Below are 14,599 nucleotides of genomic sequence, written 5' to 3'. Positions count from 1 at the left end.
GTGGATACCGGGGAATCGAACCTGGGTCTTAAGACTTCACAGGCTAGCACCTTAACCACTAAGCCATCTCTCCAGCCCCTCCTTTTTTTCCCCCTTTTGAGATACATAGCTCAAGTTAGCTTTTAATTGGTGATTCTCCTGTCTCAGCCTCTTGAGTGCTGGGATTACAGTGTGCACCACCACATCCAGCTTCCCTCCCTTCCTCCCTCCCTCTCCCTCTCCCTCTCCCTCACCCCTCTCCCCTCCCCCTCCCCCTCCCCCCCCCCTCTCTCTCTCTCTGTGTGTGTGTGTGTGTGTGTGTGTGTGTGTGTGTATGTTTCAAGGTAGAGTCTAACTTTAGTCCAAGCTGTCCTGGAAGTTACTATATAGTTTCAGGGTAGCCTTGAACTCATGGTGATCCTCCTACCTCTGCCTCCCAAGTGCTGGGATTAAAGGCGTGTGCCACCACGCATGGCTCTCCTGTTTTTTTTTTTTTTTTTTTGAGGCAAGCCCAACAGACTGGCCCTTTTTCATGAGAGAGAGAGAGCGGAGAGAGAATTGGTACACCAGGGCCTCCAGGCACTTTAATCAAATTCCAGATGTGTGTGCCACCTTGTATGCATTTGCAACTTCCGTGCTTGTGTCACTTTGTACGTCTTGCTTACGTGGGATCTGGAGAGTGGAACGTGGGTGCTTAGGCTTCATAGGTAAGCACCTTAACTTCTAAGCCATCTCTCCAGCCCTTCTCTTCTGTTTTGATGATGTTAATTTATTTACACCATTGTGTCAGGTAGTGAAAACTTAAATCTCATTCAATAAAGGATCTACCCAAGCTGTATGATGCTAATTTGTAATTTTTATGTGAATCCACAAGTTAATTTGTTAAATGCATTCATTTGATGGGCAAAGTTGATATGTACCTTAAAAATTTTTTTTTTTCAAAGTAGTGTCTCACTTTAGTCTAGACTGATGTGGAATTCACTGTGTAGTCTCAGGGTAGCCTCCAATTCATGGTGATCCTCCTACCACTGCTTCCTCAGTGCTGGAATTAAAGGTGCACACTACCATACCCAGCTAAATTTAATTTTTTTTTTTGCTTTTTTTTAAAATTTATTTTTATTTATTTGAGAGCCACAGAGAGAGAATGGGCATGCCAGGCCTCCAGCCACTGCAAACGAACTCCAGATGCATGCGTCACCTTGTGCATCTGGCTTATGTAGGTCCTGGGGAATTGAGCCTCAATCCGGGGTCCTTAGACTTCACAGGCAAGTGCTTAGCCACTAAGCCATTTCTCCAGCCCCTAAATTTAATTTTTATATTAACTTGAGCATTTAAAAAATTAACTGTAGTCCCTCTGGGTTGCCAAATTATTTTCTATTCTATTAGCATCTTACTAGTTTTATTGATTGTCTGAGCCCTGAGAAGAACTCTTTTTTTTTTTTAATAGAAAAAAGTTAAAATTATTTATTTGCAAGAGGGGAGAGAGTGAGTGAGCACGCCAGGGCCTCTAGCCACTGCAAATGAACTCCAGATGTGTGTGCCTTTTGTGCATCTGGCTTATGTGGGTCTGGGGGAATCTAACCTGGATCCTTTGGCTTTTCAGGCATACACCTTAACCACTAAGCCGTTTCTCCAGCCCAATAACTCTTTTTGTTTTTTCGAGGTAGGGTTTCACTGTAGCCCCAGCTGATATGGAATTCACTATGTAGTCTCAGGGTGGCCTTGAATTCACAGCGACCTACCTACCTCTGCCTTCCAAGTGCTGGGATTAAAGATGTGTGCTACCATGCTCTTTTTTTTTTTTTTTTGAGGCACAGTCTGTAGCTCAGGCTGACCTGGAATTCACTGTGTAGTCTCCGGGTGGCCTTGAGCTCACGGCAATCCTCCTACCTCTGTCTCTTGAGTGCTGGGATTAAAGGCATGCGCCACTGTGCCCAGCCAGCTCGATTTTAAATTTATAAATTATCTATTTCTAGAGATCCTTTAATTTCTCTTCTGTTGCTTTGTTGGTTATGAGTAATGCTTTGAATTCTTTAGATTAAATTAAAGAATTTATTTATAGAAAGGGTTAGAGAGAGAAGAGGTGTGTGCCAGGGTCTCCAGCCTGTGCAGATGAACTCTAAACGCTACAAACACTCCAGACACATGTGCCACCTTGTGCATCTGGCTTATGTGGGTCCTGGGGAATTGAACCTGGGTCGTTTGGCTTTGCAGGCAAGCACTTTAACCACTTCATCCTTCCAGTCCTGAAATTTTTAGGTAAACTTTTATCATTTGGGGGCTGAGGAGACAGTTTGGCAGTTAAAAGCACTAGCTTGTAAAACCTGCCCACCCAAGTTCAGTTCCCTAGTGCCCACATAAAGCCACATGCACAAAATAGTTTGCATGTATCTGGAGTTCGTCAGCAGTAGCAAGAGACTCTGCAATGTCCATACACACTCCCTCTCTTTTCTCTGCTCATAAATAAATACTATAAAACTCTTAATCATTCTTAAACTATAAAATTCAAGTTACTGGATTAAAAGGAAAATAACATTCAAAGCCACTTTTAATTATTTAATTGGTTGATTGGAGATGGGGTCTCATGTAAGTGCTCAGTTGGGCCTAGGACTTGCTTCTGGTGCTCCTTCCTTCACCTTCTCAGTGCTAGAATTGCAGATAGCACACCATGCTTGGTGCTCTATGGCACTGCCATTAGACTGGGCTTTCTGCACCCACAGCAAGAGCTCTGCCAACTGAGCTACATCTCCAGTCCCCAAAGCTGCTTTTTAGTTGTTTCTGTAAACTGATGTTTCTTGATTCATTGTGAGGTTTAAGGACAATGAAGGATGACAGAATCTTTTTAGTGATTTTATAGTTTAATTATAAAAAAAAAGATCTGATCCCACAAATCTAAACTTTTTCATCAAAGTTAATGTTTAGGCAATATTTGTGATTAGCCTTCTATTAATATGATGAAAGCATTTATAATTTTTTTTGAGATAGCACTTTTCATGAGTAAAATTAGGACAGAAATCTTTTTAAACAGGGAGAACATTCTAGACTCTTCAGACAGCCCAGGGTTTTGAAAAGCCTTTTGCTTTGGCAGGAGCCCAAGAGAGGAAGTGCCTGCATCTGCTACATTCTAGAAGCCTTCCCCAAGTCACTGTAAGGCAGCCAAGAGAACTGTACTTCACTACTGTGTGGTTCTGGAAGGATCTGGAAATTTGTAGCAAACTTGAGGGAGGAGATTAGGAGTGCTTCCAGAATGTCATTTTTTGTGGTGAGCTATTTTTATTTCAATTCAAGTGAAGGGGAAAGAGGTTATTTCTCAGCTGTTGTGGAATAGGGAGCTTTCAGTTTGCCTTCAATTGAGCTGGTTTAGGTAAATTCACATGGAAAGATGAGACAAGTGTCTTCACAAAAATAGGCTCGCAGGTCAGACTAAGCAATGACAGCTTGCTTCTGGGGCAAGCAGGGCTGCTATGGGAACTTAACTTCCTATAGGATAATAAGGACTTCAAGCCCATGTTTGTGATGTGAGGAGCAAGAAGAGTGTTAGCAGGGCATCTGGGAAAGCGAGGTTGGCCTTTCTGTGGTTGGTTGATGTCTAAACTTTGCCACTAAGAAGCTCCCTATAAAACACTGTTACCAGGGACAGTGAGGAAAAAAGACAGAAGGGCTTTGCTACCAGGTTTAAAGAACAGCAAAGCCATGTATTAGCTGATATAAAACCAAGAAAACAACCCTGGAGACTGTGTCCTTTGAGAGACATTACTAGTTTAAGTGCTCAGAACTATTCCTTATTTTGGTATTCTCTACAAGGCTAAAAAAAAAAAAAAAAAAAAATTCAGCTACATAGCAAGTAAGTTTAAGGCATGTCTGGACTACCTGATACTCTATATCTAAATGATTCTATTTTTTGTTTGTTTGAAACAATTTATTATACATCAAGTTTATCCATTTAGTTGTTTAGGATTCAGTACTTTGATGAGTTGTTTAGTCATCATTTGAAAATTAAAAAAATTTTTTGGAGGCAGGGTCTCACTCTAGCCCTGTCTGGCCTTGAATTCATGGTAGTTCTCATAACTGATGCTCATAAGTGTTGGGATTAAAGGCGTGTGTGCCTCCGCCTTCAATCAATGTTAGAACTTTTCATCACCCCCAAACCCATGGTTGTGAATTTGAAAACTTAAAACCATGTATTGAGAAGATGGCACAAGTTAGAAACATGCTGGTAATGTTTAAATTAATTTTGTCTAATAAGTAAATTTCATGGTAGATCTAGATCAAAGGTAAAACTTTCATGTTATATAAAAAGCCACTGCTTTAATTATAACTAGAGAATACCAAAATAATGAATAGTAAAAGGTTGAATTTTAAAAAATTATTTATTTATTTATTTGAGAGAGAGAGAGAGAGAGAGGGAGGGGGAGAGGGGCAGGCAGAGAGAGAGAATGAGAATGGGTGCACCAGGGCTTCCAGCCACTGCAAATGAACTCCGGATGCATGCGCCCCCTTGTGCATCTGGCTTACATTGGTCCTGGCGAATTGAACCTGGGTCCTTAAGTCAGCTGATAAAAATTTAGCATCGATTCTTTGAGCAGCTTTTCATTTTGCTGTGAGACTAGTAAGTAGTTTGTGCTCGTTTGCACACAGTCTCTGAGTGATGGTTTTGTTTCTTTTGTAGGCGTGTGAACCTGTAAGAGAAGAAGTCTTCAAGATGATCGTGTGGGTTCTAGTTATAGGGATTCTGCTGCCCCAGTCTTTGGCCCACCCAGGCTTTTTTACTTCAATTGGTAAGTCTTAACTGTTTTTTTTGATTTGTGCTATTTTGCATTTAAAATTTTCCTCCTTTTTGGTATATTCAACTTAATAACAAGAAGGCTAAGGGCTGGAGAGATGGCTCAGCAACTAAGGCATTTCCAGCAAAGCCTACGGACCCCAGTTCTATTCCCCAGTACCCACTTAAAGCCACATGCACAGGGTGGCACATGCACCTGGAGTTGGTTTGCAATGGCTGGAGGTCCTGGCACACCCATTCTCTCTGCTTCTTTCTCTTTGTCACACTGTCAAATAAATAAAATTGAAAATTGGAAGAAAAAAAAAAGGCTAAAACATTAGGTTACCCTTTGCTTCTCTAAAACGTTCTATCTTTCTTTTTGAGGTAGGTTCTCACTTTAGCCCAGGCTGACCTGGAACTCACTGTAGCTTCAGGGTGGCCTTGAACTCACAGAAGTCTTCCTACTTCTGCCTCCCAAGTAAAGGTATGTGCCACCATCCCCAGCTTTATCTTTTTTTAATTCAGTTTTTAAAAATTTATTGATTGATTTGAGAGAGCAAAAGAGTGAGAGATAGACAGACAGAATGGCCACGCCAGGGCTTCCAGCCACTGCGCACGAACTGCAGACACATATGCCGCCTTGTGCATCTGGCTTATGTGGGTAGTAGGAAATCGAACTGAGGTCCTTTGGCTTTGCAGGCAAACACCTTAACTACTAAGCCATCTCTCCAGCCCTTTTTATTTTTTTTATTTTTTAAGAATAGTGAGTTCGCTGGAAGGGTACAGTGGTCTGGGCAGGTACTACAGTAGTGCCTGCCTTGTTTTTCTTTAAAAAATGACACATATTCTGGTTAGAAACTTAAGAAATTTAGAAAAGCAAGTTGCTGATTTAATAACCCTTATCTAGCAAAGAGCCCAATGTGCATATACTTAATCTTTTAAATGTACAGATATACCAGTATTACTTCCTAACCTCCTCTGTTTAAGAACTCACAGTACAGAGCCGGGCATGGTGGCACATGTCTTTAATCCCAGCACTCGGGAGGCAGAGGTAGGAGGATCACCATGAGTTCGAGGCCACCTTGAGACTACAGAGAGAATTCCAGGTTAGCCTGTGCTAGAGTGAGACCCTACCTCGGAAAACCAAAAAACCAAAAAACAAAACAAAAAAACAGCAGAGCCAGGCGTGGTGGCGCACACCTTTAATCCCAGCACTCTGGAGGCAGAGGTAGGATCACCATGAGTTCGAAGCTACCCTGAGACTCCATAGTGAATTCCAGGTCAGCCTGGGCTAGAGTGAGACCCTACCTCGAAAAACCAAAAAAAAAGAAAAAGAACTCACAGTGAATACATTTTTTCTAGGGGAGAAAACTATATAGTACATTTGAGTAGATCTCCCATATTTCCTTGCTCCTATAATGGAACTCATAGTTTGATATTTGTCCCTTTATATTTTCTTGTATACATATTTTATTGTCTTAAGTGATACATTTTTCTTTGTTCTCTTGACCTTTTTATTTAATGAATCCACTTTTTTCTTTTATTACCTCTCTTGACCTTTTTGACCCTACTAAAATTCTAGAGTTAAAATATAAGGATTAGATAGTTATGACATTTGACTTCAGGATATAAAGTGATGAGTGCTTTCACTCCTTTATTATTAAATAACTAAACAGATTTCTTTGCTTTTTTAAATTTTACTTTATTGGTTTTTCAAGGTAGGGTTTTGCTCTAGCCCAGGCTGACTTGGAATTCACTATGTAATTTCAGGCTGGCCTCAAACTCACAGTGATTCTCCTCCCTCGGCCGTCCAAGTGCTGGGATTAAAGGTGTGTGCTACCATGCCTGGCTTATTTTTTGCAACTTTTTAAAGTATGGTTTTGGCTTACTTAATTAAAAGTTTAATTTAATCCTGAAAACAAAACAGAAGGTGAGGAATGAGAGCAGAGGTAATAAAGAAGAATCAGTGGTCCTTGGAAAGTAATGGTGTTTTGTAATTTACATTTTGTGGGAGAGTGTTAGGGCAGGGTCTCACTCTAGCCCAGGTGACCTGAAACTCGCTCTGGATCTCTAGGCTTGCCTTGGAATCCCGTCAGTCCTCTTTCAGCCTCCCTAGTGCTGGGACTAATAGTGTGTGCTACCACTTCTGGCTTTGTAATTGAAATTTGTAGATGAAAATGTAATCTGCCAGCATAGTTTAAGCTTGCAAAATGAAATGGTTCAAAAAATAGAGCTATGATGTATTAGAATTTTTTTTCATTTCTCTAGTTAAAAAAAAGGGAAGAAAATGATTCGTTTCAACATATCTAGTTAATTTCAGTCAAATCTTCTCATGGAATGAAGCATTTCTAATTATTCTAAAACATTTATTTTGATGGATATGAATAATAACCTCTTTCGTTGTCCCATATAGGTCAGATGACTGACTTAATCCACACAGAAAAAGATCTGGTGACTTCTCTAAAAGACTATATTAAGGCAGAAGAAGACAAGTTAGAACAAATAAAAAAGTAAGTAATGTGTTTTATATACAACCCTAATACCATCTGGGTGTTTTCTTTTATGAGCTAAAGCACTGAGTAGAAATGAAAGCCAGTTAAAATGTTGAAGCATAGGAAAGAAACAAAGGTTAAGCTTGGACCAGGGTTCCTGTGTGTTAGCTTTTTCATCACTGTTAACAAAATACTTCACAAAAACAACCCAAAAGAAGGAATTTTTAAAAATATTTTTATTTTTATTTAGTCATTTATTTGACAGAGAGAGAGAGGGAGGGAGGGAGGGAAGAAGAGAGAAGCAGAGAGAGAATGGGCACACCAGATTCTCCAGCCAGTGCAAACGAACTTCAGATGTGTGCGCCCCCTTGTGCATCTGGCTTACGTGGGTCCTGGGGGATTGAACCTGGGTCCTTTGGCTTTGCAGGCAAATGCCTTAACCACTAAACCATCCCTCATGCCCAAAAGAAAGATTTCTTTTTCAGTATTGAGGATACTGGGGTTTGAACCCAGGGCCTTACACATGCTAGGTAATTAATTGTTCTACCACTGTGCTTTATCCTCTCTTCAAAGATTGACTTGGACCCATTATCTCAGAAGTTTCAGTTTCATTCCACCGTGACTGGCAGAGCATTTCTGTAGTGTCTGCTGGGAAGCAGAGAGGGAGAGAGGAGATTAATATGCTGTTTTTTTATGTTTTATTTACAGATGGGCAGAGAAATTAGACCGCCTAACCAGCACAGCAACGAAAGATCCCGAAGGGTTTGTTGGGCATCCTGTCAATGCATTCAAGTTGATGAAACGTCTCAACACTGAGTGGAGTGACCTGGAGAACCTTGTACTGAAGGACATGTCAGATGGTAAGTCTAAGGAGACTCATTAGCTTAAAAAAGGTACTACACACTATACCAAGTGTTCATTTTGTTAATTGAATTAGTGCCCAAGTGCACTTGGCTTAACTAGAGTTAATTTAGTTGAGATCCTGAGTTATTTGATTAAAAAGAGAATAGTGTGGGCTGGCGAGATGGCTTAGCAGTTAAGGTGTTTGCCAGTGAAGCCTAAGTACCCATGTTTGATTCCCCAGGACCCACATAAGCCAGCTGCACAAGATGGCACATGTGTCTGAAGTTCATTTGCAGTGGCTAGAGGCCCTGGTGTGCCCATCCTCAAATAAATAAACTATAAAGTTAAAAAAATAGTAACTTCTGGTACTGTTGACTAACACTGGTGATTTTATTTTTAGATCTATAGACATGACTAGATTATTTGGCACATAACTATTTCTGAGGGTAAAAAAAAGTATTTATTTATTTATTTATTTATTTTTGGTTTTCTGAGGTAGGGTCTCACTCTAGCCGAGGCTGACCTTGAATTCACTATGTAGTCTCAGGCTAGCCTCGAATTCATGGTGATACTCCTACCTCTGCCTCCCAAGTGCTGGGATTAAAGGCATGAGCCATCAGTCCCAGCTAAAATAGTTATTTTTGAGATGAGATCTAACTATGTAGCCAAGATTGGCCTGGAACTTGCTATGTAATCTATGCTCGCCTCAAACTCATGAACCTATTGCTTCAGCCTCTAGAGCACTGGTGCGTATAGATGTGTGCTTCCATTTCCAACTTAAATACTATTTTAAAATATTTTATTTATTTGAAAGAGAGCTTGGGCACATCAGAGCCTCTTGCTGTGCAAACCAACTCCACAGATACATGTTACACTTTGGGCATCTGGCTTTACTTGGGTACTGAAGAATTGAAGCTGGGTCCTTTGGTTTTGCAGGCAAGTGAGCCCTAATTGCTAAGCCATCTCGCCAGCCCAGAGTCCTGTCTTTTGTCATTGTTTGAGCATCATTCTTGAACACAAATGGTCCCCAAGTACAAAGTAATGATGCTGATAATTTGGTTGTACCAATGAAAAGCCATGGAGTGTTTTATTTAAGTGAAAAGGTCAAGGTTCTTGAGTTAAAGAATTAAAAACAAAATAAAACACACAAAATTCATGTGCTGAAGTTGGCAGGATCTGCAGTAAGAATGAGTCTTGTATCTGTGACACTGTACAAAGGGAGAGAGTGAATGGGCATGCCAGGGCCTCTAGCCATTGCAAATGAACTCCAGACGCATGTGCCACCATGTGCATCTGGCTTATGTGGGCTCTGGGGAATTGAACCTAGGTCCTTAAGCTTCACAGGCAAGTGCCTTAACCACTAAGCAATTTCTCCAGCCCTTAAGTAGTTTCTTGAATATTTGATACATAAGAAACATTGTAGTCTTCTACAAAACTTGCAAAACTTACTGTAAAATTCCATGTGGAAATTTTTACTGAAAGTAAAAATGTTATTGATATGAACTTTAGCCTTCTTCCAGCTAGCTGTTCATTTGTACATTTCCATCAACATAAAAACATCTGACCTGGGCTGGAGAGATGGCTTAGTGGTTAAGCGCTTGCCTATGAAGCCTAAGGACCCTGGTTCGAGGTTTGTTTCTCCAGGACCCATGTTAGCCAGATGCACAAGGGGCACACGTGTCTGGAGTTCGTTTGCAGTGGCTGGAAGCTCTGGCGTGCCCTTTCTCTCTCTCTCTCTCTCTCTCTCTCTCTGCCTCTTTCTCTGTCACTCTCAAATAAATAAATAAAAATGAACAAAAAAATTAAAAAAAAATCTGATCTTTTGCTGAAGTATATATATAGTTGATAATAAACTAATAAGAAGAGGGACATCTTATACTTAAAATTTGTTAAAGCTGGGTGTGGTGGCATATACCTTTAATCCCAGCACTCAGGAGGAAGGAGGATTGCTGAGAGTTCAAGACCACCCTGAGAATATATTGTGAATTTCAGGTCAACCTGGGTTAGAGGAAGATCCTACCTTGGAAGCCGCCCCCCCCCAAAAAAAAAAATTGTTTAGATTGATGACATTTGCAATGTTAAAAATTTAAGCTGGTCATGGTGGTGCATGCCTTTAATCCCAGAGCTCAGGAAGCAGAGGTAAGAGGATTGCCATGAATTTGAGGCCACCCTGAGACTATATGGTGAATTCTAGGTCAGCCTGAACTAGAGTGAGAGTTTCTCCTACCTTGGAAAAACTAAAAAAAAAAAAATAAAAAAATAATAATAATAATAAAATCACTTAACTGTTTATGCTTTCTTAAATATTTAGTATTCATTTTCCTTAGGGGTTATATAAATATGAAATAATTGATTTGTTAGTTTGATTTTTGCTGTATTATATATCCTCAATTAGTGTATGTGTGAGAGAAAAATGGTCCTGGGGATGAAACCCAGGGCCTGTGCACTCCACCACTGAGCTCCATCACCGTTTTGGAGACAGTCTTGCCATGTACCCCAGGCTGGCCTCAATCTTGTCGTCATCCTGCCTTTCTTCCTGAGTGCTTAGATTATAGGCATGTGCCACTATTCTTGGCCTGTTAGGTTTTATATATAGCAAATTTTGATTTATGAACACTGTATTTGTTAAGTATGTCTACATATATTTTAGTAAGGTAGCTTAAGCTATTGATCTTAATGAGTAAACATCTTGTTTTTCCTTTCAAATTCCACCAAAATTTTTTATTTTTTATTTTTTTGAGGTAGGGTCTTGGTGTAGCCCTGGCTGACCTGGAATTCACTATGTAGTGTCAGTTAGGCCTCAAACTCACAATGATCCTCCTATTTCTGCCTCCCAAGTGCTAGGTTTAAAGGTGTGTGTCACTATGCCCTGCTTAAAATTTTAATATAGCAAATGTCATCAATCTAAACAGTTTTTTGGGGGGAGGTTCCGAGGTAGGGTCTCACTTTACCCCAGGCTGACCTGGAATTCACTGTGTGTGATACATACTAAAATGAATCAAAGCTTTAATAAGATCATAGATTATACTTATATCTAAGGAATAGTTGGTTTCATGACTGTCTTGTTATGGTAAAAACTAATAGATAAAACTTGAAAAGTCCTTATGAAGACTATTTGAAGTGAAGACGTTCCCTTTACTCTCCTTTGTCTCTGTTTCTAGGCTTTATTTCTAACCTAACCATTCAGAGGCAGTACTTCCCCAATGATGAAGACCAGGTCGGGGCAGCCAAAGCTCTGTTGCGCCTGCAGGACACCTACAATCTGGACACAGATACCATCTCAAAGGGCAATCTTCCAGGTGAGAATGGTTCCAGGCTACCTACCAAGTGCCTGTCACCTGGCTGCTGTAGTCAGCCCTCTAGGAAAATATCAGTGTGAGAAAAAGAGCGATGGGAAGAGGCAGACGGAAGGAAGAGTGGGTATTGGCATGCTAGGGCTCTTGCCAGTCAAATGAACTTCAGATGCATGTGCTAGTTCGTGCAGCTGGCCTTACGTGGTACTAGGAAATTGAACCCTGGCTCTCAGGCTTTGCAAGCAAGTTCCATTCACCACTGAGTCGTCTCTCCAACTTAAGTCCTTTCATGGAGGGTTTGTAAGCTATACTACTGCCAAAGAGTTTTATATCTTAAGATTTGGGGGGATTGAGGAGATGGCTCAGTGATTAAAGGGTCTTCTTTGCAAAACCTGCCAGCCCATGTACAATTTCCCAGTACATATCTAAAGCCAAAGGCAAACATGTGTTGACAAGAGCCTCTGGCATGTCCTTACATACATGCATGCCCATACAAGTAAAAAAAAATTTATTTATTTTTTTTTTGTGGTAGGGTCTCAGTCTACCCCAGGATGACTTGGAACTCTCTCTGCAGTCCCCCAGGCTGTCCTCAGATTCACAATGATCCTCTTACCTCTGCTACCTGAGTGCTGGAATTAAAGATAGGTGCCACCACGCCTAGCCTAAAAATGTGTATTAGAGAGCGTGAGGATGAGGGAGTATGGGCACATCAGGGCCTCCTGGCAGTACAAACAAACTTCAGATGCGTGTACCACTTACGTCGTGCATCTGGCTTTTTGTGGGTGTGGAAGAATCACACCCCAGGCTGTCCTGCTTTGCCAGTAAGCACCTTTGACTTCTGTGCCCTTTCCCCAGCCCCTGTCAGAAACAGGATTCATGTAGCCCAGGCTGTTCTCAAACTGAGAGAAATCCCCCTGCCTCAGTGTCCTGAATATTGGAATTACAAGCATTTACCACTTTTCCAGGCTTTGTGTCTTAAGATTTATAAACTATAGTGTACATTATATCCTCCCTTTCTTTAGGAGCTACTAGTGATGGATATGCTTATAGCTTGTTACTGAAAATCTATAGGGACTAACTTAATGTATAAAACAAAGAAACAGTCATTTTTCCAGATTTTTTTTTTTTTTTTTCAGGTAGTGTCTCACTCTAGCCCAGGCTGATCTGGAATTCACTATATAGTCTCAGGGTGGCCTTGAACTCACAGCGATCCTCCTACCTCTGCCTCCCAAGTGCTGGGATTAAAAACTTATGCCACCACGCCTGGCTTTTAAGGAGCATTTTGACATCTGTCTGTACTCAAAGCATCTTGGCTTTTAATTACTATAACATATCCCACGTTAGCCAGTTGCACAAGGTGGTGCATGCATCTGGAGTTTGTTTACAGTGGCTGGAGGCCCTGGCACACCCATTCTCTCTCTCTCAAATAAATAAATAAAAATTTAAAAAATAGTTTGACAAGTTGTTTATAATAAAGATACTTTCTTTTTTTAAAAATTTGAGATTGAGAAAGAGGAAGATAGAGACAGAGAATGAATGGGCATGCCAGGGCCTTTAGCCGCTGCAAACAAATTCCAAACAAATGCATTACCTTGGGTATCTGACTTACGTGGGTCCTGGGGAATCAAACCAAGGTCATCTGGCTTTCAAGGCAAACACCTTAACTGCTAAGCCATCTCTCTAGTCCCCCCACCCCCCGCTTTTTTTTTTTTTTTTTTTTTTTTTGAGGTAGGGTCTCACTCTAGCCCAGGCTGACCTGGAATCCACTATGTATTCTCAAGCCGGCCTCAAACTTACAGTGATTCTCCTACCCCTGCCTCCCGAGTGCTGGGATTAAAGGCGTATACCACCATACCTGACCTGGCCTGGCCTTGTTTTTTTTTTTTTTTAAAGGGAAAATCTTTTTTTTTTAAATTTTATTTATTTATTTATTTATTTGAGAGCGACAGACATAGAGAGAAAGACAGATAGAGGGAGAGAGAGAGAATGGGCGCGCCAGGGCTTCCAGCCTCTGCAAACGAACTCCAGACGCGTGCGCCCCCTTGTGCATCTGGCTAACGTGGGACCTGGGGAACTGAGCCTCGAACCGGGGTCCTTAGGCTTCACAGCAAGCGCTTAACTGCTAAGCCATCTCTCCAGCCCTGGTTTTTTTTTTTTTAAGATAGGGTCTTGCTCTAGCCCAGGCTGACCTGGAATTCACTATGTAGTCTCAGGCTGCCCTCAAACTCATGGTAATTCTCCTATCTCTGCCTCTCCAGTGCTGATATTAAAGGCGTGCACTACCGTGCCTGGCTCCTGACTTATCCTTTATGAAGATGGAATATGATCTGAGCGAAGAGCTCATGGTAGAGGCTTATCTGGCACTAACAAGGCCGAGGTTCAATCCCCAGCAGTCATAGTGTCATATGGTTGTTACTATCATAAGATTTACGCCTCTTACAGTGGTTAAGAATGCTTGCCATGCAATGCAAGCATGAATGTCAGAGACTGAGTTTGATCCCCAACACCCACGCTGTGGGGAGTGGAGACAGAACTGGAGTTCTAGGTTCAGCAAGGGGCTCCGTCTCGGGGCAATACAAGTGGAAGAAAGATCAACACGGACAAAGCAGTGCTCTGCACGTGAGCGCACACCTCTGACTGCACATGCACATGCATATGCTCCACATACTGTACACGCACACCTGCCAAACAGTCTTTTCTCCAAATCCCTAGTAGTAAGTTTCAAGGAAATTACTGAAAAATAGTACCACACCTCAGGTACAATGTTATTCATATAAAGTCTCTACATTTTTAAAAGGCACGTTTCTAGTTTATATTGCTGCCCCCTACTGCTACCAAGTTGTGCCATGTGTAAGCGTAATATCAGGAGCATGGAAATTTGGAGTTGTATTGAGCAATTCAGTATTAACCTCGTGAACATGGAAACTTTGGAGACATTAGTTAAAACCTCTCTACTTATGTTCCTTGTCTGTTACAGTATTCATTTGAGAATTAAGTGCCAAAGATGACTGGCACATAGTAAACTTTGATCAAAAGTAGGCCATTATTTAAAAATATTTTTCATGCTGGGTATGGTGGCATGCACCTTTAATCCCAGCACTCAGGAGGCAGAGGTAGGAGGGTCACTGTGAGTTTGAGGCCACCCTGAGACAACATAGTGAATTCCAGGTCAGCCTGGGCTAGAGTGAGACCCTACCTTGAATAACCAAAAAAAAAAAATAAATAAATAA

General features: G+C 41.1%; 1 protein-coding gene across 2 annotated transcripts in view; it reads left to right on the top strand.

The window, feature by feature from the left end:
• The window catches only part of P4ha1 (prolyl 4-hydroxylase subunit alpha 1), a 67,733-nt gene that overhangs the window by 13,374 nt on the left and 39,760 nt on the right, over positions 1 to 14,599 (top strand). For both annotated transcript variants that reach the window (XM_045137501.1, XM_045137500.1), the window contains exons 2-5: positions 4,649 to 4,757; positions 7,155 to 7,251; positions 7,942 to 8,093; positions 11,238 to 11,375. In XM_045137501.1, the coding sequence (XP_044993436.1) occupies positions 4,682 to 4,757; positions 7,155 to 7,251; positions 7,942 to 8,093; positions 11,238 to 11,375 (463 nt within the window). In that variant the 5' untranslated portion in view covers positions 4,649 to 4,681. The remainder of the gene's footprint in view (positions 1 to 4,648; positions 4,758 to 7,154; positions 7,252 to 7,941; positions 8,094 to 11,237; positions 11,376 to 14,599) is intronic.

Source organism: Jaculus jaculus, chromosome 18, assembly GCF_020740685.1.
Source record: "Jaculus jaculus isolate mJacJac1 chromosome 18, mJacJac1.mat.Y.cur, whole genome shotgun sequence".
Lineage (NCBI taxonomy): Eukaryota > Metazoa > Chordata > Mammalia > Rodentia > Dipodidae > Jaculus > Jaculus jaculus.
Note: the sequence above shows the minus strand (reverse complement) of the source record. Positions and strands in the feature narration are given on the sequence as shown.